This window comes from Neofelis nebulosa, chromosome 11, assembly GCF_028018385.1.
Source record: "Neofelis nebulosa isolate mNeoNeb1 chromosome 11, mNeoNeb1.pri, whole genome shotgun sequence".
In the NCBI taxonomy this organism is placed as follows: domain Eukaryota; kingdom Metazoa; phylum Chordata; class Mammalia; order Carnivora; family Felidae; genus Neofelis; species Neofelis nebulosa.
Window position 1 is genome coordinate 21,922,785 of NC_080792.1, and position 27,620 is coordinate 21,950,404.

The window sequence follows — 27,620 nt, forward strand, 5'->3', positions numbered from 1 at the left end:
TGCATTAATTTAATTAGGAAGGGACTGACTGTATGGCATCTGGAAGACAGTGAGAGCAGAGGAGCTGGAGCAGGAGAGTGGGACAGAGCCTGCGTAGCAGATGTAGCCCTCACCTGGCAGGGGGTTACTTTTCAGGAACTGGGTCCTGCACCATGTGTCTAACCCGGGAGCACAAGGAGAAAGGTAAATATGTCCGGAAAATTCTAAAACATTAAAAATTTTTAAGCACTTTTCTCATGGTACTTCTCAATATTCTATCATTATTCCTCTCTCTGATCTGCAATTTCTCAAATACTCACGAACTGGTAGGTGCTTGTATAGGACCTGTTACCATTTAAATTAAGAAGCTGTGAGGGGCGCCTGGGTGGCGCAGTCGGTTAAGCGTCCGACTTCAGCCAGGTCACGATCTCGCGGTCCGTGAGTTCGAGCCCCGCGTCAGGCTCTGGGCTGATGGCTCGGAGCCTGGAGCCTGTTTCCGATTCTGTGTCTCCCTCTCTCTCTGCCCCTCCCCCGTTCATGCTCTGTCTCTCTCTGTCCAAAAATAAATAAAAAACGTTGAAAAAAAAAAATTTAAAAAAAAAAAAAAAAAAGAAGCTGTGATGGGGGTGGGGCGGACACACCACCAGAACCTTCTAATACAAAAGAAAGAAAAAGAAAGAGGCCAGGAAGAGAGGAAAATGAGAAAGAGGGGGCACAGGGGGATGAGACTAATTGCTCATTTATTGGAGAAACGGGTTCTTTTTCTTTAAAAACTCCCCTCTTTCCCACCTGCTCTGTACTATCATAAAGCCTTCTCAAACATATATTTACTCCTTAGAATTATTTAGTACCCAAGAAATGATTTGTGATGATATTTTTCAGGATATCATATAATACATCCTCGCTACTCAAATAAACATTTCTTTTATTACCTCCCATTCTCTGTGATTTATATTACCACTGTTTATAGGTTCGCTTACCCTACTACCACCAAAAAATTTTGTAAAACATTTTTTATAGGTTTCATATGCTAGTCATCCTGGTGTGACACTGGCTGAATCTGAAATCTTTATTGAACGACGAGTCACCGTTTGAGGAAATGTGTGTGTAATCATTCGGTCTCTGCTGAAGTGCTTTCTGTGGCACAGCAGAAATGTGGGATGTCACGGACAGATTACGACGACCTCCTTAAAAGACAACACACTACGGTTTCCCACAGAACCTCCGCTTCTGGAGAAAATTCATCACAGACAGTTACGAATCTTATCTACCAGTCTTCATTTAAATAACGACAAAAGAAGAGAGAGTTTCAGAAGCGGGATCTCTTTTAAGATAGTAAAATATTAATCTAATTCCTCATTAGGCACTGACAGATATGCACTAAGGCCCCAGGTGTTTGTACCAGAAAGTGAATCACTTAATTTTGCAGAATTTCATTTGAGCAGGGCCAAAACGTTCAGCTCCTGGCCTGAGACTCCACAAAGTTACTCCACTAAAGGCTTTTGGATTGGTCTAAAACACAAAATGAAGCAAAACAATCACACTTTGTGGTTTACATCGAACAGCTGAGCCTAAATGCAAGATGATGACACAGTGGCGGGTTAAGTGGCCCTTAACTTATTGTAGATCATGAACAGTTTGAGACTAACAAAAGCTATAAACCCACTCAATGGGAAAAATGTATGTGCACGTGTGAGGGCACGCACACGCACACACACAGGTGAATTTAATTTCATGTGTGCTACCAGACCCAGGAGTTCTTCCATGAACTGCAGGTGAAGGACACAAGATATGTTCTAGAACCTCAGTACTCAAAATGTGAGCTACAGAGGGGAAGCATCAGCATCTTCTGAAACCTTCTTAGAAACGCAGAATTGCAGGCTCTCCTTCAGAGTCACTCAGTCAGAAACTGCATTGTAGTAAGATCTGCAGGTGATTCCCAGGCATATAAAATTTGAGAAGTACTTTTAGATAGTCATGTTTATGGAGAGTTTACAATTAAAAACTGACATGTCAAATCACATTTAAAATGGAATCCCACTACAGTGTTCCTAATAAGATGAAATATATTATTTGTAAATAAGAAGACAAAGGTGTCAGTAATGTTTTACATATGTTCAGTGAGAAATAACTTCTTTTTCCCACTTTCAATAGCTCAGCTCCTGCTCATTTCTTTTATTTATTTATTTATTTGGAGAGAGAGCGAGTGCGAGCAGGGGAGGGGCAGAGAGAGAGAGGGAGAGAATCCCAAGCTGGCTCTGTGCTAATGAGGGTTTTGAACCCACAAACTGTGAGATCATGACCTGAGCCAAAACAAAAACTCAGACACTTAACTGACTGACCCACCCAGGCACCCAGCTCATCCTCATTTCTTACCCTTCCTTGTCCTGTTTTCTCTTTACAGAGGGTTAGTGCAGGGAATAGCTAAGTCAGATATTAATAGCTGGGATCTGGGAAATTCCATAGGCTTTAGTCACATTAAACTAGGAAGGAATTCAGGAAGTGTAGTGTTTCTAAGAGAGAAAGTCAGGCACATGACCATCAAATCTACCTTTTGGACATAAATCCTTACTGGGTTTGAGGAATGGGGCTTCATAAGAGTTGGTGGAGACACAGATTAAGAAATTGGAGGGGGAATGCTATTTGATGCAGTTTCATCATTTAAAGGGGCTGGTGGGAGCTTCCTGGATGTCAGATATATTTATAATTTGAGAACAAGACCTGTGCAACTGGAAAGGCCGTGCTTCTCTCTAGACTCAGGAAATGCTATTCAGGCAGCTCTGAGATGCCACTCTGCTCTTTTTTTATTAATGTTTATTTTTGAGAGACAGAGAGAGAGAGAGAGAGAGAGAGAGAGAGAGCGTGAGTGGCAGAGGGGCAGAGAGAGACACACACACACAGAATGTGAAGCAGACTCCAGGTTCTGAGCTGTCAGCACAGAGCCTAATGCGGGGCTCAAACTCACAGACCGCAAGATCATGACCTAGGCTGAAGTCAGACGCTTAACCAACTGAGCCACCCAGGTGCCCCTATGCCACTCTTGTTCGTTCACCATTCTGTCTTCATGCAAGGGCTCTCAGTTCACTGGCTGCCCTTTCTCTGTTGCACACACTTGTGGTGAAATATAACATTCAGGAGTTAGATTTTGTTTCACCAGCCACGAAACCATTAAAATTTACTTTTAACCCCGCTTCCACATGATCCTACAGCTTCTGAATTTAAGTTGTTGGCAACTTCACAGGCACAATTTATAAGGCAATGTGGTCTCCAGCTTATATCAAATCAGAAGCTGCTGGATTCAGTGCTAACATTTTTAACTAGTGTAATTCATGTTTACATGAACAAACCCTTTCCAGAATAGATCTTATTTCAGCCATTTATAGTTGTGAAAAATGGAAGCATAAAGAGGTTAAATTACTTATTTGAAGCTAACCCAGCCAATGAGCAAGGAAGCTGGGTCCTAGAGTTTTCTTATTTTCTTCCTATAAATGCTTTTTCAGTTGCATTTGGCTCCAGCCAGAGAAGAGACCTGGAAGACTGGGGTACACTCCTCATCACATGACACCACTGTCCTGCCTTTTGTCCTGCACTAAGCAGCCTATTTCTATGAACTTACTGACGCACCATTCCAGAGAGCTGAAAAGAGAATAAACAAAGAACTACAATTTTAAATGCAACACCAACTGAAACTCAAGTTTAAACTGGCAATCTCAGCCTTGAAAGGTGGACTAGGTCAAGACATTACTATAGTTTGAAATATGCTGTTTCTACTAAAAATCATGGCTCAGGTGACCATAGAAGTACAGAGATACAAACAAGTGGGTAAGAGAATGGGGAATGTGGAAGAAGGATGTTTAAGGAGGGCACTTTGGAGTAGGTGTGAAAAGAGCATCCTTGTAATTATCATTACTCCTAATTCCTATAAGCCTCTGTGCAATTATGTCATAATATGTCTCTTGGTTTCAAATCAATAGGGCTTGCTTATCATTGTTTTTCACAAGAAGAAGAAGGAGGAGGAGGAGGACGAGGGCAAGGGGAAGGGGGAGAAAGAGGGGAAAGAGAAGAAGGAGGAGGAGGAGGAAGAGGAGGAGGAAGAGTACAAAGAGGAAGAGGAAAGGGGAAGAAGAGGAAGCAGTGGCAGCAGTTTGTTAGAATTCCTTTACCACAAAAGATAAGGGCATTCTTTACTGAGAGTCTTGACGTTCCAGTAGATAAACAGACTGGCAATAAGAACATCCACCTTAGCTATGAAATACACAGGCTGTTTAACAGGCCACTTGAATTCTGTTAAGTTCCTGCCAGTAAGATAAACATTATAAACATTCAGAAGGAGTAGAGCTCTAGATGATTTTAACAATGGTTTTCTCACTTTATTTTAATATCACAGAGCTTTTGCTTTCAGCGTGCTAGATTTTTCACAGCACATTTTCAGTCGTCCATCAACACAGAGGTTTATGTGAACACTTTTCATTTGTTTCAGAATTTCCCCTGGCTCCTGAACAAAGCAACTGGAAGCTGGTATTAATTGATGAACTATAAGGAACTCTGTCAAATAACTTAGAATACTTACAATGCACACTATGCAGTTCAGAATCCATTTGAGTGAAAACCTTTCTCTTACTCATACGTTTTCACAAAGCAAAGAAAAAGAAAATACAGAGAGAATATCCATCCTTATGTCTGCAGTAATTAAGACTTATTAGAATTTTGTATGTTTCATTCTTCTTTAAAGATGAAAGCCTATCAAATTTCACAGATGAGAATAAATAGGATTCAGGGGAGCAAAATTATACCCAAACTGACATAATGGAAAGACTCAGGACTCTATTTCCACTGATCTGCACTCCTGCTTTTTAGGAACAAAGCAGACGTTATTCTCCACCGCAGTATGGATGTTAAATTAGTGAATACTTTCCAGGGGTGGTGCCTTCATTATTGTTTTCTCTACTCTATGCGATTTAATTCAGTGTTAGAATAAGATGTTATTCAGAGTTCAGAACATAATGTTTTATGAAAACATGACTGTGATTTTGGAAATGATTTCAGCTTACCTAATCCTTAGGTAAGGATTATGCCAATTCTCAAGTTGCTTTGCTTCACCTACAGTCATCATTCGACTTGAAAATGAAGACCTGAAATAACTTTCTGGCTCTTACCTTTATTGTTCTATTCTGATCAACTCAATAAATATTTATTGAGGGCTCACGGTGGTTTATGTAAAAGTCCCAAGGATAATGACACATGAACCTCGAGAAGTTACAAGTTATTCAACCTCTCTGAATGTCTATCTCTTCATCAATAATGGTGATTATAGTTACTTCTCCGGTAGGCATGAATTCACTTGGAAATGTGAAACTATAAAGTATAAAAGGTGGCAAAATCTAAAGCATTAACTTTTTAATTTCACATAAGCTTATTTAATTTTTTATTTTTTGAGAGAGAGAGGGTGCAAGTGAATGAGGGGCAGAGAGAGAGGGAGACAGAAAGAGAGAATCCCATGAGGGGCAAGATAGAGATGAGAGAGAGAGAGAGAGAGAGAGAGAGAGAGAGAGAAGCAGGGCTCACCCAACACGGGGCTTGAGCTCACCCAATGTGGGCTTTGAACTCAGGAACCATGAGATCATGACCTGAGCCAAAGTCAGATGCTTAACTGACTGAGCCATCAAGGTGCCCCTCACATAAGCTTATTTAACAAATCACTTTGATCCTCAAGATATTTCATAAATAACAAAATTTATACAGTAGTAGTTAACCATGTGACCTCTGATGTTCTTAGGAAATCTGAAAGGTATGTTTCCTGCTTTGAAAACAACCTATTGCTATCCTTTCCCTTGTCATTCTCTGGCACTCATGAGGCCACCCACTCGCAGCAAAATTCCAAGGACATTCTTAAATTATGTGTTTCAAATTATGTAGTGTACTTGGTAACAAAGTTTTGAAAATAGATTTTTTTCATTTTCTCTTATGATTATGTAGGTGGTAACTCAATACTTTAACCCCAGAGTTTAATTGTATTAGGTTTATAATTAACCTCAATTTTATATATGATATAACCACTTCTGGTGCAATATGTTATTTTTTTTTAAGAGAGCAAAAGTTTGATCGAATGAACTCAAATTTTGACTCAGCTGCAGTCATTCACCCCCTCCTGCCAATAGATTTTTGCAATTCTAAAGAAATGCCAACTGTTTGTTTTTCATTCTCATGGACCCTCACATTCTCTAACCCCCATTCTGAGTAATATTCTCATGTGTTTTAACTTTTATCTTCATGTTACACTTCCTTTTATTGTTCTTTATTTTTATCACTGGACTCCAAAGTCCTGGCTATCTGTGATGTGTGGTACAGAAAACAACAGATATCAGCTCCCTGGTTCCTTACCTCCCTGAAAAGGGACACTGACAGGTTGGACAGGTGAGTTTGAGCAGAGAGGAACTAGTCCTCCGTCCCTGGTGGACACTACTCTTGCTAGAACTTCTTTCCTCCCTCTAGCCTACATGAAGGAATAAAACATTTACTCAAATGCTAAGCTAAATAACTCAAACTACCTTCTATAAAACAGTTCTTTCTTCAGGATATTTAATAACTAGCATCATCCTAAAGGCCCTCTTATAGGGAAAAAAGAAGTTGACCTAAGAATAACTATTCTTAGTTAAATAAAGTTAAGTAAAATCCTTTGTTTCCCTTCAATGTTCTATTTCTCTGAATTCTTTAAACTTGGCCACTAGCTCAATTGTTGACCTTGGGCAAACTGCTTAACCTTTTAGGACACGGTTTTGCCATTTATAAATGAGACACCAGTCACGTGACTTACTCCTAGTGTTTCCTCTAGCAACCATTTTCCTCCCTTGGAGGCAATTAAAAAAGCTCTTTCCTATTTAAATAGTGGAACCCCATTCTAGAATAAATAGTACTTTATTAAAACACCAACTAGGCTCCAGAGTCACAAACATTAGTGATACATAAGGCAAATTTGACTTACATTTTACTAAGGGATAATTAAGGATGACTAGACCAAATCAAATCTGATTTCATCTATTAAAAAACAAAATCTGTTAGGAATGAGGACAGGGCAATTTCAAGGAGCTACCTGCAAAAACAAACAAACAGAAACAAACACAGATGAGTTTACATACGAGATGAAGTTTAACAGAAGTGAGTGTAATTTTCCTCTCTAAAATGGACTGGTATTGACCCCAATAACTTCAAATCAACACATCTCTCCTACTTAGCTGTGCAAATGATTTATTTGACCTGACCGGCCTGAAAAGTGACCCTCTTGTTTCACCTGTTTAAGAGTGTCTGATCTCCCATGACCTCTGCCTGTGACCAATTCCAGCAGAATGAAACACTCATGTGGTATCCTTGATGAACACCCCCAATGGTGGCCTACAAGTGGCTCAGGGAATGCAATTGTATTAAGGTATTACAGTAATTTATTGGCAGTTTTGTGTGATAGCATATTTACTGAAATGAGTCCTGTCAAAAAGATCAGGTTATGGCAGGAACACATGATTTCCCAACCAGCCATAAAATATAAATCAAATGCCTTTTCTGTCCACTGTCAGCCACCTCCACCCACTCCTTGTCCTCTGTCCTCAGACAAATTGAAGCACATGCCACAATTTGCAGAGGAAAAATCAAACTCAATTTTGTAGTACAATGAAGTGAGTTTTGGTCTTGTCATGTCCACTGACATATTGATTCCTAGAAGATTGAAAAGATCAGAATGTTCTAGGTTTTTGCTTTGTAAATAAAAGTGTGTAGAAATGCAATGTGTAAATAGAGGCCAATAAAGTACATGTACCCCTTTATGGAGATACAAGAACTCCAGGGGGCTAATGTTGGAAAACAGTTACTGTTTAGTATAAAAGTCACTATTTTTTTTTTTTTTCAACATTTTTTTTTAATTTATTTTTGGGACAGAGAGAGACAGAGCATGAACGGGGGAGGGGCAGAGAGAGAGGGAGACACAGAATCGGAAACAGGCTCCAGGCTCCGAGCCATCAGCCCAGAGCCTGACGCGGGGCTCAAACTCACGGACCGCGAGATCGTGACCTGGCTGAAGTCGGATGCTTAACCGACTGCGCCACCCAGGCGCCCCTAAAAGTCACTATTTAAGAGGTCAGATTTTCTTTCTCTTTAGAATTACAGCCTCAGAAGACAAATGGTCTAATCCAGGTTCATTTAAAGTGCAGCTGATCACTTCACAGCTAAAAGGCATTTTTAACTAGTGAAGAAAAAAAAAACAAACAACAACCCTATCTTGGCCCTTTGTAGAATTTATGTCAGATCTATAATGCCATAAGCACAACACTCCATCAAACATTTCCTATTTAACCTGAAAGGGGATGAAGCCAAATCACTTATATGTCCACATCTGTGATTTGCAAAGTGCAGTGATTGTAGCCTTCCTGAAATGTGTAAAGACCGCACAGTTATTCACTGTGGAGCATTGAAAAAACGGAACCACTTTATCACGAGGTGATGATGAAATTGTAAGAAATGCCAGAAAATACTCTAGCCTAGTAAGCTAAATTTCTAACACGGCAGGTGGAAAGGAAAAATAAATGAAGGAATGAATCGGTGTTTTCAGGTAGGCAGAATTTCAGTCGTTATGACAACAAGATGACTTTCTAATTACCACTCACTATAAAAATACTGCAAAAGTCTCCCCAACTCCGTGGAGATGGTTACTCATAGTATGTGCTGCTGTATCCTTCACATCCTGCAACCACAACTCTGTGTGCCTTACTGGAAGTCAAACTGAGGCACAGATCAACCATGCTGCCCTTTAGAAAACACACACAGGAATATGAGTAGGGAATGAGTTTCTTCCTTGATCCTAATTTCAATGGTTTCAAAGCAGAAGGAGCTTCTCATTTGGTGTGATCTTTAAAAATTATGGCAATGCCTCACATTATCATATTCTGAAGTAATTACTCACAGTGAGTAAAGATAAATTCATTAGAAATTACGCAGTCCTTTATTGTGAAATCCAGAGTAAAATTATTTCAGGTATTTTTTTTTTTAAGCCGACAAGAGAATGACTTTACTTCATCAATCAGTTTGACTAAAGTAATGATTTTCTTAGAATTAAAATTTGTTGAAAGCTCTAAGTATTTCATCTTTTAGGCTAAGAAGCATGTAGTTAATGTCACAGCTAATACATTTGTCAGTCTGCTAATTTTCTTTTTCTATTAGAATAAGTAAACATCAGCCCTTTCTTAAAAGCATACTATTTACCATGTGTCAGGAGCAATGCAGGAAGAACTTATTTGAAAATCATGAGGTAAGACATTATGAAATGAACAGGAATCACAGGGAGACAATGAAGGAGAAACATGAAAAGGAAAGGCATTTAATAATTCCAAAGTGATGGCAGGGTATGCCTCGAGGTGAGGGGGCGGGGAGGGTGACATTTAAAGGAGAACCATGAAAATATAAAATCAACCAAAAACTCCAAGATATAGGAAAAGTATGAAAGAAGAGATGGTTTTTAAGAAATCATCTAAATAAAAACAAGAACAATGGTTTAAAAAAAAAAAGAAGGCTCTTAAGTATACAATGGAAATAAAAGAAAACGAGTTCTTGCCCGCATGGCATTAGATCAGAGAATGGTTCTCAGATATGCTTATTATTTGAGAGAAGAGGTGTAGAGAAAGCAGAAAGGACTCTATTTCCCATCTTTTAAAGACATAATACACTTATTTATCCTACATTGTGTCAGACTTTGTTTAAGGTCGCTTTGGTAATATTGTAACTGGAAGAAAACAATAAAGAGTAAATAACAATGCCATTGCTTTATTCTGTCTGTTGTCAGATGTTCTTTCTAAAATTAGGGTTCTTTGTCACCATATCTCTGGAGCATGGGTTGTTTTCCAAACATTGTATTCCAAGCCAAATATTTCTGCCACAGTAAATTTTCATGTGAAATAGACTTCAGAATTTTATTTTCGTCTTCTTTTCAACGTGAATCTTTACTTAATTGATCTTTACTTCCAACTAGAGAGAATAGTTAACAGTATAAAGTGCTTTGGCACATTAGTTTTTTGTGTTATAAAACGTGTTCTTTTGCATAAAACAGTTAAACCTCTTATGTTTCCTCATTAAAATGTGAGTGAAGAAGGCTTGTGAGGAATTGGTATTCCTCAACTCAAAATTATTTCAGATTTTTTTTTTTTCTGTTTAACAGTTTTGGCCTGATTTGATGTAATAAGTTTTTTAAAAAAAATTACCTTTGCTGTTGTCATTAAATAAGTTAGACACAAACTAAGACGTACAAATGAGTTCCTAAAATTTCAGAACTCATGCTTTCTGTAGTCAGAAAAAAAAAAAAAAAAACCCGAATGGGAGAAGATTCATCACTCAGTAGTTGTGCACACTTAACTATGCTACTTAAATTATCTGTGTCACAATTTCTATATCCATGAAATGGGGTTAAGAAAGTAGCTACCTCACAAAGTTTTTCTGAGGATCAAATGTACTGTTACAAGTCTTCAGAAGCATGGCAGCCATATAGCACATGTTCACTAAAGAGTTAGTTATTGTTAATAGTTGCAGTTTACCTGCTATCTATCCCGAATACCAGTCATTCCAAGGTCTATTCTCTTGGTTGGTATTGCAGTGGGGAACAGTGCAATCAGAAATCATCAGTCAGTGTGCTCTTGATGCAGGAATTTCATTAAATGAATTCGCTTCCTTTATACTTGTCCTTGTCTCAATTAGCTAAGACCTCGTAGTTTCAGGGCACTATAAAGTAGCAGACTCTCCCCATAATGTGCATGGAGTGCATAGATGTGGCGGATGAGAGAGGGGATTGGGCAATATAGATCTGCTTTTAATCCTAGTGTGGGCTTCTTTTGGATTTGAAGAGCTATTTCCTGTGAAATGAAGTCATGACCTCCATTGAGCCTATGTGTCAGAGAAGACCTCATCCATACATCCCAAGGGATGGAATCCTTCCTGTGCTCCAACCCACCTCCCAGGGTCTGGTAGCTGAGCATCCACACCACATATCACAGGGAAGGAAGAACACCAGAGGGGATGAACACAAATCAATTTATATGGTACCAGGAACACAATATGTTCTTAATACTAAGATAACAGTCATAATCACAGTAGTATTTTTTTTCTAGTTTTTCAGTCATCATGAGGCTTATAAACTAATGTAGTGACTACAACTACTGTAGGTAGCTGAGTAACTGAAACTTAAACATACTTGCCAAATAGCAGGTTGACCAATCCAACTGTATCTATTAAGGGGGCCACCTCTAATTACTTGGAACCATTAAACTTTATTCTCTTAAGCTTGATATATTGGGGCTGTTAAGAATTATTCCAATAGTTCAAATACTTTTAAGCACTACATAGTTCTTTATCTTTATGTATCTACTTATCTATTTATTGGCCTATCTTTTATCCTGTCTGTTGATCTTCTTCTTTCTTCTCCTTCTCCTCCTCTTCCTCCTTCCTCTTCCTCCTTCCTCTTCTTCTTTCCCTCTCTGCCATCCCTTATCCCCCTTAATCCCTAACAGAAACAAAAAGGAGCTCTGGATTAGCGCCACTGGATGCCAGACGAAGTGATAAACTGAATACTGCATTGGGAATTGGGGGCTCTGGTTATCATCTATGCTGATTGATTTTATTAGAAAGGCATTATTTAAGGTTGGTGTTCCCTAATTCCAGTGTTGGGTGTGTGAGTGTGTGTGTGGGTCCTCCCACCAACACTAACCAATTCTTAGGCACCAGTAGAGTATCTAAGAATTCTACTCAGTTCTGACATGATCTATCCAGAAATAGTATCAGATTTCACAGGTTAAGAATTAAGCCAGACAGGACTGCCTCCCACTCCTGACTTCAGATGCCAGTCACAAGCTCCAGGCTGCTATCTGTGCTTCTGAGCTACAGGCTACAGGTGGTTCCAACGACCTCCTCTTTAGGTGTGATTAATTTTCTAGAGTGGCTCACAGAATTCAGGCAAACACGTTTGCCAGTGTATTAAAGGGTATGATAAAGCCAGATGAAGAGATACATAGAGTGAAGAATGGAGAAAGGGCATGGAAGTTCTATGCCCTCTCCAGTCACATCATTCTCCCCAAATCTCCACATATAAACTAACACAGAAGCTCTCCAAACCTTGCCCTCTTAGGTTTTTATTCAGGTTTCATTGCACAGTCATGATTGACTAAGTCATTGGTCATTGGTAGATTCCACCTCAGCCCCTCTCTCCTCCCAGGAGGTTGGGAGGGAGACTGAAGTTCCAACCCTCTAATTATGTGGTTGGTCCTCCTGGCAACCAGCCCCCACCCTTGGGGGGGTATCCAAAAGTCATGTTCACAAAAAAAATGTCATGCTCATCAACATAATAAAAGACACCTTTACCCCCTTATCAGTAAGGAAATTCTAAGGGTTTGGGGAGCTATGAGCTCCAGAGTGCCCAGAAACTGTGGAGGAAGACCTAATATATATGAGAAATATATTTTGGTCATCTGAATGACCACATGTGTATTTCTCATAAAGCACAATATCATAGGCACCACAGAGATGCTACTTGCTACCTAAGTTTTTGGGGTTTTTTTATTCGTAAAATTAAGAAGTTGGACTCTACCCTTGTTCTGATACTCCTTTCTGGCCCTGGAACAGTGACATAAGAACTTCCAGAAGATGACTACTGAAAAGCACAAAGCAGAATAATGGGATTACATGCCTATCTCTAAAAAAGTGGCTTTTCAGACCTTTGTATCTTTACCTCTAGTCTTGGAGTCTAGCCTTAAATTCTAGAATCCATGTGGCAGACTAATGAACCAGAAAATTGTCCAGCAGGGTTCAGGATCAATGAACAACTTTTCAAAGGAACGAAGGGCACCTACAACCATCCAGTTGCTTGCCAAGGCAGGTACTTAAGAGCTGTTCCATAAACATCAGTAACAGACAGGAGCATACTGGGCATGCAATCAGTGGTGAACAGATATATTGCACCCGGCCTTCTCAGGAACCCTCATGCACTTAAGTAGAGGCACCAAGGATAACAACTACTTAAATATGAACAAATGAGCATTTTACCTGGCTGAGACAACAGTGGTGTGTAAGGGACTTTCGGTTCTATTGCACTCATTGGTGGAGGTAGCAAAGGGTTAGCAAAGCTGCGGAGTGGGTGGGTTGGTCGAACACAGGCCGTGGGGATGGTTCTGCTTGGTGCCTCTTCACTGCTGGGATGCTCAGGCTGTGCTGGGGGCAACATGGGTGGCTGCTGGGTGGTTGGTCCTTCACTCACTGCTGCAATGGAGACAAGAAAAGCCATTCATTATTCCAGGACAGAGCTTGCTTCCCCTAAGTCAGCTGACGGGCCTCTGAATGAATTCAGAGAAAGAAGTCAGGATCTGGACAATCTTTTCTTCTAGTTATGAACATTCTCATTCCTCTCCCTTCATACATTTCTGGGATATAGCAGCCCCACCCCTTTAAACAGTGGCTATAGATCCAGCAGGACAGGGATCTATCTTGCAGGAAGAATAGTAAAATATACACAGCATTGACTCTATTGCCTGAACTGGTGGGGCCCTGTAATCATAAGTGATGAAGCAAGAAAAAAGAGTTATTTCTCCTTTCACAAGGAGCAATGCCAGTGAAATTCAATATCCCAAACCCAGCTACAGCTGCATTATTATCTGCCAGCCAATATGCCAATTTTTTCTGCGATTTAAACATGCCATGTCAACTGTCAAACAAATCAGAGTTACCAGGTGTTCAAGGCATTGCTAATAAAATGATACAAATAATAGCCACTATCATTGTCTTCCAAAACAAAAAAGAAGCACATCCAGCTAAAAAGTTATATGAGAGATGACTTTGCTGGAACAAGTTGCTGCAAAGTTGACTTTGCAGGATTGTAATTTTTCCTCTTTGGCAGCAAACCTCGCAATTTTCAGTCAGATTACTATAGTTGAAGACGTTTCACATAATCATTTGTGACTGCCATTGGGTATTTGGACACTTTTTTATACAGAGACACACCTTTTCTCCAGAGACCACAGTTGAGTCAGACTAACATATTGGCAAGACAGTTTCTTATGCTAGGGACACTGTGACTTGACTTTATCATTCATGTTCAAAATCACCAGGTCCAGGTGAAACTGTAAATGAAAAGAGCTGGATAGGAGGTATAAGGTTGATGAAATAAGAGTATTTCTGATGACTTTTTTTTTTAAAGAAAGCTCTATTGGGTAAGTGGGAAAAATGCAATGATAGGAGATAATATCTCACTTTGAAAGAGAATTTTTAACCAGGAAATATTTCAAGATAATTAGTTTGCGAGATAATTTTGAGACAACTCTCTGGGAGGCTCAGTGAGGTCAGCAAAGGGCAGAGGAGCTAGAAAGAAAACTTGATAATGCTGAAGGGAGTAGAGATTAAAGATGCCAAAGATCAAGACATTATATTAAAGATATGCAGAAGTGAAATGTGCCTTCAGAGGGTATTTGATATTAAAACTCATTTTTCTATATTCGGAAAGGTTAGAGGTCTTCTGGGTCACTGAGAAGCCTCCAGGCTTACCCCATTCAAAGATGGAGGCAGGGAGACATAGGGTTGGCTGAGGACAGGATGTAGCCATAAAGCAACCAGAGCTAGTAAACAGGCAAAGTTGACAAAAGATTTCTTCAAAGAAAATGTAATCAAGACAGCAAACTGGAGAGAACTCTGGGGGTAAGAGGAGTTTGAGGAGAAGTGCTTCCTCTTTAAGCTAGGAAGTCCTACCATGGAGAGGAGGGGTGCATGCATGCAAGATATCAAGATTAAAAGGTGGGGCTGCAAGGAAAACATTAAGGCAAACCCTTGGTGATGTGGATTCTCACAAAAGGGCAGGAGGGATGGAGACTTCAGGCAGGTGTTTATTAGGAGCTAAATTGTTTGTAGGAACATAAAGGAGAAAAGGGCACCTGCCTGGTTTAGTCAGTAGAGTATGTGACTCTTGATCTCAGGATTGTGAATTTGAGTCCTATATTGGATATAGAGATTACTTAAAATCTTAAAAAATATATATAAAGGGAGAGAAACAGGTGTTCTTGTATTCAAATTAAACAGTCTTGATTGAATACAAGAACACCTGTTTCTCTTTCCTTCGTATTCTTAGGAACCCCTGGCTGGCTCAGTTGGAAGAGTATGTGACTCAATCTCAGGGTCCCGAGTTTGAGTCCCACGTTGGGCAAAGAGATTACAAACAAACAAATAAATGAAAACTTTAAAAACTGTGTAATTAGATGGTTGACAGTATAGAGACAAAGAAAATTATGCTTGTTTTACTCTGGACTCATATTTAATCTAAAGGAGAAAATGACCAATGGTCAATATCTGAATAAAAATATAGTATCTCGGGGCGCCTGGGTGGCGCAGTCGGTTAAGCGTCCGACTTCAGCCAGGTCACGATCTCGCGGTCCGTGAGTTCGAGCCCCGCGTCAGGCTCTGGGCCGATGGCTCGGAGCCTGGAGCCTGTTTCCGATTCTGTGTCTCCCTCTCTCTCTGCCCCTCCCCCGTTCATGCTCTGTCTCTCTCTGTCCCAAAAATAAATAAAAAAAAATGTTGAAAAAAAAAAAATATAGTATCTCTTAGCTTTAGATCAGAAAGAAGCAGACGTAGAAGCCCAGACCTGGGTCCATCTTCATCACCAATGGGCTAATTTTTATTACAGGTCCATATCTTCCAGGGAAAGAAATTTCATAATTTTCCTTAGAAATCTGCCTTAAGTAATTCTATTGAAGATGGATTGTAATAAATCCATATATTTTATTTTTTTAATTTCTTTTTTTTTTAACATTTATTTATTTTTGAGACAGAGAGAGACAGAGCATGAACAGGGGAGGGGCAGAGAGAGAGGGAGACACAGAATCTGAAACAGGCTCCAGGCTCTGAGCTGTCAGCACAGAGCCCGACGCGGGGCTCGAACTCACTGACCGTGAGATCATGACCCGAGCCGAAGTCGGATGCTTAACCGACCAAGCCACCCAGGCGCCCCAAATCCATATATTTTAAAAACTGCTTTCACCATTAGAGAAATAATAATATATTGTGTGATATGCTTCTTTATTCCATCCTTCATATTTTCCTGTTCTATTGCTTCTACATTTTTGAAATAAAAAAGATCTATGTTAAAATATTATTGTGACATTAAGTTTAATAAAATTTGCATGCACTTTTTTAGTCTTCTAAAATTTAGTTTCTCAAAATCCTCAGGCTTCACAGGAATTTTGGTGGCATCGCGGAATGTTCTGTGGCCACTCCCATTCCTATTCTCTTTAGTGCCATTGCTCATTGGCATCTCTAAAATTGCAGATTCTCCACAGGCCCCATCCTCCATCCCAGGTCTTCAGGTGGCCACCATGATTTGCACTGGGAAGATATCTGAGGGAAGTAGTGGGAGCTCCACACAGATAGAGAAGAACTTGGGGAAGTCAATCTCCAGCACCAACCATTATGAAAAGGAAAGTGCCTAATCTAGTGCTAGGTGGAAATGGGAGAAAGAACGCATCGCTAATCCACAAGGGACTATTTCTGTTTTGTTCAAAAATGGCAAGTTTGCTTAATACCTAGTACAATGGGCAAGGTACAGATTCTCCATAGACAATTCATAATTATTTTACGTGGAGCAAAAGAAATGCTTTCAGAACTGGTTGACGTTTGAGGCAGTCCAAACTCTTGATGCAATAGCAATGGCTCCATAGGAGAAAAGCCCTCATGTCAGATGAACCCATTTGGCCAGTTCAGGCGCCAGCTTCAAGACACCTGTGTGAAACAAACTGGCTCAGTGATATGATATGTAGATGTGCGAAGAGCTCTGAAAGCAAAGAAAACCTCTCTTTTCCCAGGAAAGTATAGCCACCTTGCAATTCAGAAAGTAAAGTGAGAATCAAATATGTGCTGGCAAGGCACTGGTTTTCAAATGATGAAGTAGTGGGAATGCATTGTACAAATAGCATACAATTACACAGTAGAGTCAAATTTCAAGGCACTTTATAATAATTAATGTCAACACAGAAATAATTGCTACAGAGTATCTGGCAAAAATATTGCAAAAATGGAAATGAGGATTTTTCTTCTATCTAAAATTGCAATATTTGAAGGAAATGTAGCACACCAATAACTCTACACAAAGACTTTGAGACACGAATGCTTAAGGAACCCAAGTCCCTCATTAATCTCAGAGCAACATCATGCAAAATTCCTGAGTAACCCCAGTTCCTTCCTCACAGGGTGGATTCTTGCAAAGACCCTAGAGAAAAAGTCATTAGCTCCATTGTGTCTGTGATTTTATCTAGGTCAAGTCCCATTATATGATTTCCAATTTAGGGGAGAGCTGCCACAGAAAAATAACATGGGTGAAGGTGACCAGCCTTCTCATTAACAATGACAATACACAAACTAAAAGGAATGGTAAAAAAATCATCTAATCTCTAGTATCTACCTGTTTCAAAGATGAGAAAATAGTGGCGCTGATTTTATAGTGACTTGCAGAAATGGGGCCTCAAGACTATCTACTGGTTGACGTTTTCAAAATATAGCACTGTTTCTTCTTTCCCAGGGACAGTTTGCCTATTGAAGCTAAGAACAGGACTACAATTTATTAGTAGGAAGAGGAGATATTTGTCTGTCACAACTATATATAAATCTTTATCAGTGGATCACCAAATGTGTGTAATGCAAATGTACTATATCCTGTATTTTTCTTTTCCTTGTGGTAGGAGAGAAATTAAGCTTTATTTTTTGAGTTCAGAAAGCAGCAGATCTTTGAGGGCAGAGTTTTAGTGATTCATTTCTTGTGCAACTCGAAGGTCTTTCAGCAAACTTTGGAGGAAGGAGAGTCTCCACATTTGGCACAGATTTTTCTTTTCCTATGTGTGACTTGTTGTTTCTCAAGGTGACTAATAAGACATCTCCAGCCAGAGTCATGAAATGTTTTCTGCTTGAGAAAGAACACGGGTGTTTAGTGTTCTCCAAGGCATTTAGAAGCCGATACTGAATGGCTGGAAGTTAACTGGTTCTGACAGTGATTTAGAGAATATTTAGTTTCCTACAAAAGAGGGTGCTTATTTTTTTTTTCTTTTCTAAGTAATCACTTGGAAACACAGATCTGTTCCTATTCCTTTGGCACTGCACATTCCTTTTGCTCCAAAACCACTTGATGTATGACTGAATGTGTATTTTAAAAACCTGTAAAATCTTGCCCAGGAGTGGTATGTCCATGCCTTTTGATTTTAGATCAAGTTCAAAAATTACTATGCTAAGCACTCTGTTAGGAATCCTTTTTTTATATAACTTAATATAATAGTTATATATTTTATATTTATATTATATATTATAGTTATCTAATCACCCTTATTTAATAATCCTTACTTTATTTTTTTTTTTTAAATTTTTTTTTTTCAACGTTTTTTATTTATTTTTGGGACAGAGAGAGACAGAGCATGAACGGGGGAGGGGCAGAGAGAGAGGGAGACACAGAATCGGAAACGGGCTCCAGGCTCCGAGCCATCAGCCCAGAGCCTGACGCGGGGCTCGAACTCACGGACCGCGAGATCGTGACCTGGTTGAAGTCGGACGCTTAACCGACTGCGCCACCCAGGCGCCCCTAATAATCCTTACTTTAAAATAAATTAATAAAATTTTAAAAATTATTGAGGAGACTAAATGTTTCTTTATTTCATTCATTTATTTACTCATTCATTCATTCATTCATTCCTTTATATCTAGTAGACTTTATTTTGTAAAAGCATTTTTGGTTCACAGCAAAACTGAGTAAAAGGTACAGTGATTTCCAATATGCCCTCTGCCCCCACATATACAGCCTGCTCCACTATCAAAGTCCTGCACCAGAGTGGTACATGAGACTGTAACCACAGATATAAACCAATCTGTAGTCCCTAAGCACAAATAAAAACACATTTTGTCGCAGTTCACTTAATGTTCTTTGGATTGGCATGCATCACTCTAATCTCTGCCTCTGTTGTCACATAGCCATCTTCTCCCTGTGTGTCTGAGTCCCTTCTCTTGTAAGGATACAGCCATATTAGATTAGGACTCACCCTAATTCAGCATGACCTTACCTTAACTTGATAACATCTGAAAAGATCCTATTTCTAAATAACATCTCGGGGCGCCTGGGTGGCGCAGTCGGTTAAGCGTCCGACTTCAGCGGATCTCGCGGTCCGTGAGTTCGAGCCCCGCGTCAGGCTCTGGGCTGATGGCTCAGAGCCTGGAGCCTGTTTCCGATTCTGTGTCTCCCTCTCTATCTGCCCCTCCCCCGTTCATGCTCTGTCTTTCTCTGTCCCAAAAATAAATTAAAAATAAATAAATAAATAAATAACATCTCATTCACAAGTATTGGAGGTTAGAACTGCAACATATCTTTTTGGGAGACACAATTCTATTCATAAAAGTCTGCCCTCTGGCCCCTAAATATTCATGCCCTTAGAGGTCTGGGTCTATATAATCTCTTCAAGCAGACGGAAGACAGCCATGTGAGGGAGGCAGATATTGGAGTTACAGAAGCCAAGGGACACCTGGGACTACCAGAAACTGGAAGAGGCAAAGATGGATCCACCCCTAGAGACTTGGGAGGGAACATAACCTTGACAACACCTTGATTTTGGAATTCTAGCTCTGGAACTATGAGAGAATAAATTTCTATCATTTTAAGCCACCTGGTTTATGGTCCCTTATCAAGGCAGCCTAAGAAATGAATACACACACTGTGGAATGATCTGAAACATAGACTCTACAATGAGAAATGGTGACACACCCAAGTCCTCCTGGTGAACAGTAATCTGTGGTAGATTGTATTATTTGTTCACAATTCACCCTCCCCTCCCTTCCCCTGTGAATTCTCTAGTTCATGTTGGGTGGAATATATGTATCTCTATCCCATTGGTATTGCGTTTCTCCGTGTAACTTATTTTGGCTGGTGGGGAAAGAGGAGAAAATTATACTAGATTACTTATTATTTTTGCTTTCATTGACATTTAACTTTTGGAATGATTATTCCTGTGATTCAATGAGGCAGTTTTGCATGTTGCACCAAATCAAGAGAAAAAAGAAAGAATAAATGGGATGCTGAATTCTCAGAAAGAACTATGTCTTTAAAAGAGAAAAAGAAACTACAGGAACACATCATGAATCAAATAAAATAGTTAACTTCTTAAAAATAAATGAAGTGAACTTTGGCTTGTCTTGGTCTTGCTATGGTGGAGAGATAAAGGTCATTTTACACATTCTTCTCATGCTTCATTTTAAAGTCAGAGAATATAGATGAAATCAAAAGAAAACACTAGACAGTGATATGATGAGGGAAAAGCTAGACTAAAATTATAATCCTCTCTTTCTTTCTGGGGAGAGTACATTTCAGAAGCAGGAGAAGGGCCTTGTGACTTCTGAATTATTTGACTGGAATTCTTTTCCTAGTTGTCCTGGGATTTGGAAATTTTTGCTTCCTAGACTTCCCATATCTTCCTCGTTTAGTCCCCTTTGATATGGTTTGGGGAATTATTTTTCCTTGAGTTTTTGCACACAACTCTATTACGTAGACACGATGTGCAGTGAGAAAAGGGAAAATAAATCTAATTCTCTCTTGGCAGATTTTTGATGCCTTTTAATTCTAACCTTGCTACATCTAGACGATTTATGATTTCTTAGCGCTGTCCCTGTTGGGTTGGAAAAAATATAGCTTACCTCACAAATATATTTTATTGCTGTTACCATCTTATCTATTACAAAACATCCTATCTCACATGAGCTGCTGAGTCACCTGTTCCTAACTAAGGGAAGAAAGCCATAAAATCGATTTTAAACTGCTGTGCTTGAAGAAAAAAAGAAAAACAGTCAAATGGCATAGGAGAAACCACCAGGGTGTATACAATAGATTGAGAATCTCTCTCCATACCTACTTTCCTTAAAACAAATGAAATACTATCCTTAGGATATAAAATCAATATACAAAAATCAGTTGCATTTCTATATGCTAACAATGAGCTATCAGAAAGAGAAATTAAGAAAACAATCTCATTTACAGTTGTATCAAAAAGAAAAAAAGCACTTAGGAATAAATTTAACCAAGCAGGTTACAGATCTGTACATTGAAAACTATAAGACATTGACAAAAGAAATTTCAGAAGACATAAATAAAAGGAAAGATAGTCATGGGTAGAAATGACTATGCTCATGGGTAGAAAGAACTAATATTGTTAAAAATTTCTGTACTACCCAAAGTGATCTCAGATTCAATGCAATTCTATCAAAATCCCAATGGCATTTTTCACAGAAATAGAACAAACAATCCCAAAATGTGAATGGAACTACAAAAGATCCCAAAACAATATTGATAAGAAGAGCAAGCTAGAGGTATCACACTTTCTGATTTCAAACTACATTACAAGGATATGATAGTCATACAGTATGGTACAGGCATAAAAACAGGCACACAGATTAATGGAACAGAATGAAGAGCCTGGAAATAAATCTATGCATATATGGTCAATTAATTTATGCCAAAGAGCTAAGGATATATGGTGGGGCAATAATCTTCAATAAATGGCACTGAGAAAACTGAATTGCCACATGCAAAAGAATGAAACTGGATTTCTTATGCTGTACACAAAAATGAACTCAAATGTTTTAAACACTTGACCTTAAGACCTAAAACTGTAAAATTCCTAGAAGAAAACAAAGGGTGTAAGCTCCTTGACATTGATTTTGGCAATGACTTTTTGGATTTGACACCAAAAAGCAAAGGCAACAAAAGCAAAAATAAACTGATGAGATTGCATTAAATTAAAAAGCTTCTGTACAGCAAAGAAAACTATCAACAAAAGAAAAGTCAACCTATGGGATGGGAGAAAATATTTGCAAACCACATTTCTCATAAGGGGTTAATGTCTGAAATATATAACAAATTCATGCAATATAATAGCAAAAAATTAGATTAAAATGAGCAGAAGCACTGAATACACATTTTTCCAAAGAAGACATGTGAATGGTCAACAAATATGTGAAAATACACATATATGTGTATTCACACAGATGTCAAAATATGTGACCTTACTAATCATCAGGGAAATGCAAATCAAAACCACAATGAGATATCACCTCATACCTGTTACAATGGCTATTGTCAAAAAGACAAGAGATCATTGTTGGAAAGGATGTGGAGAATAGAGAACCCTTGTGCACTGTTGGTGAAAAGGTAATTGGTGCAGCTACTATGGAAAACAGTATAAAGGTTCCTAAAAAAATTAAAAATAGAACTACTATATGATCCAGCAATGTCACTTCTGGGTATATATCCAAAGGAAATGAAAACAAGATCTCAAAAAGACGTACATACTCCCATGCTCATTGTAGAATTATTCACAATAGCCAAGATATGGAAACAACCTAAGTGTCCATCAGTGGATGAATGGTTAAAGAAGATGTGGCCTATATACAATGGAATATTACTCAGCCTCGAGAAACAAGGACACTTTTTTGCAGCAATCTGGATGGACCTTGCAGGCATTATCCTAAGTGAAATAAATCAGGCACATTTAGTATACTAAATACTAAAATGATACTAAATGATATCACTTACATGTAGAGTCTAAAAAAGACAAACTCATAAAAAAAAAAGACTAGAATGGTGGTTACCTGGGGCTGGGGGGATAGAGAGAAAAAGAGAGATGTTGGTCAAAGAGTACAGACTTCCAGTCATAAGATGATTAAGTTCTGGGCATCTAATGTACAGCATAGTGATTATAACTAATAATACTGTATTATATACCTGAAAGCAAGAAAGTAGATTTAAAACATTCTCATTACAAAAGGGAACCATTCTTATGTGACATGAGGGGGGTATTAGCTAACTTTATGGTGGTAATCATTTTGCAATAAATAAGTATCTCAAATCAACACAATGTATTCCTTAAATTTACATAATGTTATATGTCAACTCTCTCTTATTAAAACCAGAAAAACAAACAAACAAAAACAAATGAAATTCTACTCTGGAAATCTTTTTCTCCAACAATCATTACTTAAACATGAAACGCTATTGCTTAACCGATTTAACCAAAGAAAGCTAAAGCATTCATCTAAGTACTGGTTCATCAGGAATCAGTGAGACACCTTTAAATACATCCAACAGACACTTACACATAACATGTTGGAATATAGTCACTCGATTATTAACTTCCTAGTTGACAGCAAGTATTAATTTCAAGCACCTGGCACTTCATTGTTTTACTGAACTGGTTAACCTTTGTTTCCACACAACTTCCCATATTGTCTGCGGAGCGTACTGTGGAAAGACTCCTAGAGAATCAGTTTAAAAGCATGTGGTAGGATCCGAAGGACTGACTGTGCTCTGATTCTGGCCCAGGGCAGAGGAAAGTCAATTTTTCCAAGGGATGATAATGTCAGAATGCTATACATTTAACAAGACATCCTTGGTTATTATTCATTCGTTCTTCATAAAAAGAAAGGAAAATGCATCACACTGACTTTTTCCTGCTCCAAAACCTCGGTCCACAGACAATGTTGGGAATGGCACAGGCCGGAGGGTGAACTGTGGGTGGGGGTATCCACACGTGGGAGATGGAAGGATTCCTGGGTACTGGGCGCTTTCCAGGGTTGGCACAGGGATGGCACTCACGACAGCTGCAAAAACAAAGATGTTGTTTTTATTATTATTTATCTTATGTTGTCACCTACGAAGCAGAAAGGAAATGGCTAAACTTTCCCATCTTCAAATCCATGCATGCTCTTCATAGTATCTTATAGGTTCCTTTACTTACCTCTCTTTCCACAAAGTCTCTCTTTTAAAAAGCTCACGCCTCCAGCACCTTACTATAGAACATTACTCTGAGATGTCAAACTTCCCACGGTATCAGTTAAATTTTTTTTTTTTTTTTTTCAGAGAGTGAGGGAACAGGGGAGTGGCAGAGGTAGAGGGAGAAAGAATCTCAAGCAGGCTCCGCACTTAGCGTAGAGCCTGACTCGGGGCAAGATCTCACGACTACGAGATCATAACCTGAGCTGAAATCAGTAATCAGATGCTCAACTGACTGAGCCACCCAGGCGCCCCCCAAATTTCCTATGGTTTCAAAGAAAGAAACAATGAATCAAGTTATTATAAAAGCACATTAAGGCTTCCTGGTGTTTTTTTTTTTTTTTTTTGCCTATTATTTTCTCCTAAGCAAGAACCCAAGAAATGTTCGGTTGTTCAGAACTGAATAAATTGGGTAAAGTGGGCTAAGGAAATGGGAATTTTATGTTAATTCTGTGAAAGATGTAATGCTCTTGAGAGATGATCAGGTATTGATAGGTATAATCTCATAATCATACTTAGGATTTTTATTTAAATAGAAAATGTCTTCAAATAGCAAAACGGTACAGCTTAATGACACATTAATTTAAATATAACTGAATGTTGTCTGGGAACACCAAACATTTTTTACTTATACTGGCTTAAACCCACAGATCAATATCTTACACAATATTTCCTAGGTGTATTAAGCGTTATTCAATTCCATTATTCAATATCTATTAAATTATATCACATTATAAAATATTTATTCTAATTGTAGTCAATCTTCATCTTACATTATCTTAGAAAATGTTTCGTATTTCCTACCTCTTTTTAATAAAAAATAAAATTTTAAGCTAGCTCCTGGAATGATCTTCAGCAGTATATTTTTGTCTATTACGTTACTCAAGTTGTTTCTATTATATGCATTAGTTTTATTTAATTACACCCTAATGCCAATCCTGGAGTTCAACATGCATGCGCATACATATTTACCAAAGAAAAAGCTTTCTCTTTATCATATTCCTCTTACATAAGTAACTTCATAATCATTGATACAGATTACTTTGTATTATTTTAAGTTAGTTACAAACAACATGTAGATTTAAAGCATATTTTTTAACTTAAAATGCATATTAATTATATTAAATACACAGAATTTTAAATCAAAAGGGCTGCTTCTAGTAAAATAGCTTTTAAAATTACATTCTGGAATTTATTTCTCAGGGTATTTATAATGCTCCTTGAAATGCATATTAACAGGCTTATTTGAATTGAAAAATAAAAAAAAAATTGGTTTCACAATAAGACTAATTCTTTTAAGTAGGTGAAGTGATGGGTGTTTTCCACAAATTGAATTAAAAGCTGTATAGATTTTAATAAAAACATTTTTCAAAGAATTATATTGTGATGGTATAAGTGATATTTCAATGCTTCAAATCCTGTCTTAATATATTGTATTATGTAAAGTGCCTCCTAGTGAAAAAAGTTTGCAGATGTATTTTATAATTACTCTGTAAGACTTGGTAAAGCTTTTTATAGGTGCATCTCTTAAAAATGATGAAGTAAGTAACTTGAATGAGTAACAAATACTTTTGAAAGTCAGGCAGTTTCTAAAATTTATACTTGTAGTATAATTGGAGGACAATATCTAGTTGTTACTTGAAACATTATAAAAAATAACTTCAGGTGAGAATTAAAAGTATGGGATTCTGACATATAATTTGAAAGTTCAAATCATTGAGTGACTGCTATAAAAATCTCATTGTAACAGTCACCCACACATAAATGCAAACAAAGTTTCGTAGTGTTTAGATAAATTAAAAAAATATTGGAATAGAGTTTATGCAAAAAGCAACATTAATCCACAGATCTATGCAGTAAATGCATGGAAAAAGCCTCATTCATGTCATTAAGTGATAGAATTCTAATAAAGTCTTTCTTTACACACAATTGTACAGAAATACTAATTACAGTGTTAACTCAATTCAGAAGAAAAAAACTCAGCAGTTGAAAACTTATGCTCACATACGTCGATAAAATAACATATAATTTCAGTTTATAGAAATATTATGTTGCAAAGAAATAAGATAGATGATCAATAAAAGACATAAAGATACATGACATTTGTATATTATTCTGTAGGGAAATTAAATCGCAGGTACTAGTTCAAGGAGAAACAAGTGTAAATTTTTGTCAGTGAGAGAAGCTTCCTCACATATTTTGTAAATGGATGGCGGTGGATATCAAATTGATATAATTTTTATGCATTTGAATTTATTTAAGAGAGTGGTATATGAAAAAAATACATTTTTCACAGGTATTTATAACAAACTCTTTTAAACGTTAAATTCAGAATGTTTCAGGTGATACAAAGTTTTCAAATTAGTTTTGGGATGCACTGAATGAAAATTTGAGAATAAGTGGTTTACAGCGCAATGTCTTATAAAGATACTTTAGAAAGAGTAAATTGGGATATACAAACACATGAACAGACTCGAAAAGAAGAAAAAGAAAAAAAAAGGACAGAGAAAATGGTAAAAAGAATCAGAGATTCAAGCCAGATATCAGCTAAAATGACTATAAATTCCTTAAAGAGGTTATAATTTTGTAATCTTTGTGTCTCTCACACTATACTGATAGAGATACTTCTTATTTTTCAAGTGAGTTAATAAGAAGGATTTTCTAGAAGTAATATTTAAAAATCTGTCATTTCAACCCACTGCAGACTTTTTAAGTGGTTTGATGTATTATTTAGTTTCTTACGGTTTATAGTTACTATAGTAATAATGGTAGTGATAATAGACTTAAATACATTTGTAAATAAGAACCATACAATAATATAATGTCTATTTTCAGAAAACTTAAACTCTCAGTCTCCCAGGTAGTCAATTTAATGATATCATCTATCTTACTGATCAAATGGGATCACTGCATAGTCATTAATATAGATTGCCAGGTTGTAAAGCTATCCCTGTGTTGACAATTTTTACCCATAAATAAATGTGACAATGATAGTTTCGCTTAGATACATAGAAGGTACCCACTCCACAAATTGTGCACATTTCCTTATCAATATTATTATTTGAACTTAACCAATATCTTATAATACACTTAGAAAAAGAATTTCATACATATCTCTTGGTTGGAGCTGAATAAATTTGAATGGAGAAACAAAAAATAATTTGGCAAGCCACAGAATATAAAATCAGAGAGCTGAGAGAACCCAAGAGATTAAGTTTATATTGCAGTTCCAAGTCTTTCATTATTGAAGAAAGAAATTTTCCTTTCTAAGAGTTTTGCATTTTCACTACTGACCTGGGTACAAATGGCTTGCAAATAATAATTCTTTAAAAAATAATAAACCTATTGTATGTTTCTGCATTTCAGCAATTCCCATAGTTCTTTTCCATGACATAGAATAGTCTGTATTCCAAAGCTTTGGTTCTGAAGTATTTTGATTCATGATTCATTTCTAAAAGGGCACAGAAGTCTACACCAACTTATAACATAGTTGTTGCAGAAATGATCATTCTAAAGTAAGTTGGATACAACACAATGTATTGAAATGCTTTTTAGTATTTTTCTGCTACGTGTCAGTTTTAAAAGCCAGAAACACACATCCACATCCACACACACATTCTCTGTCTCTGCCTCTGTCTCTCTCTCTCTCTCTTATTCACACTATAGTTCAAAGCATTCGCTGCACTATGTTTATGTAAAACAACTCGGAGAGCGATATCATCAAGAATTTTCAATAAATCTCTGCTCTGTGGCCAAAGATGACAAGAAATCTGCTCTGACACAGCTTGCTGAC

General features: G+C 37.7%; 1 protein-coding gene across 4 annotated transcripts in view; it reads right to left on the reverse strand.

Moving 5' to 3' along the window:
* Positions 1 to 27,620, reverse strand: part of DCC (DCC netrin 1 receptor) — a 1,139,939-nt gene that overhangs the window by 16,693 nt on the left and 1,095,626 nt on the right. For 3 of the 4 annotated variants that reach the window (XM_058692060.1, XM_058692061.1, XM_058692058.1), the window contains 2 exons: positions 23,500 to 23,655; positions 13,045 to 13,257 (listed from right to left, as the gene is read on the reverse strand). In XM_058692060.1, the coding sequence (XP_058548043.1) occupies positions 13,045 to 13,257; positions 23,500 to 23,655 (369 nt within the window). The remainder of the gene's footprint in view (positions 1 to 13,044; positions 13,258 to 23,499; positions 23,656 to 27,620) is intronic. The other variant, XM_058692059.1, reaches the window with a different exon arrangement.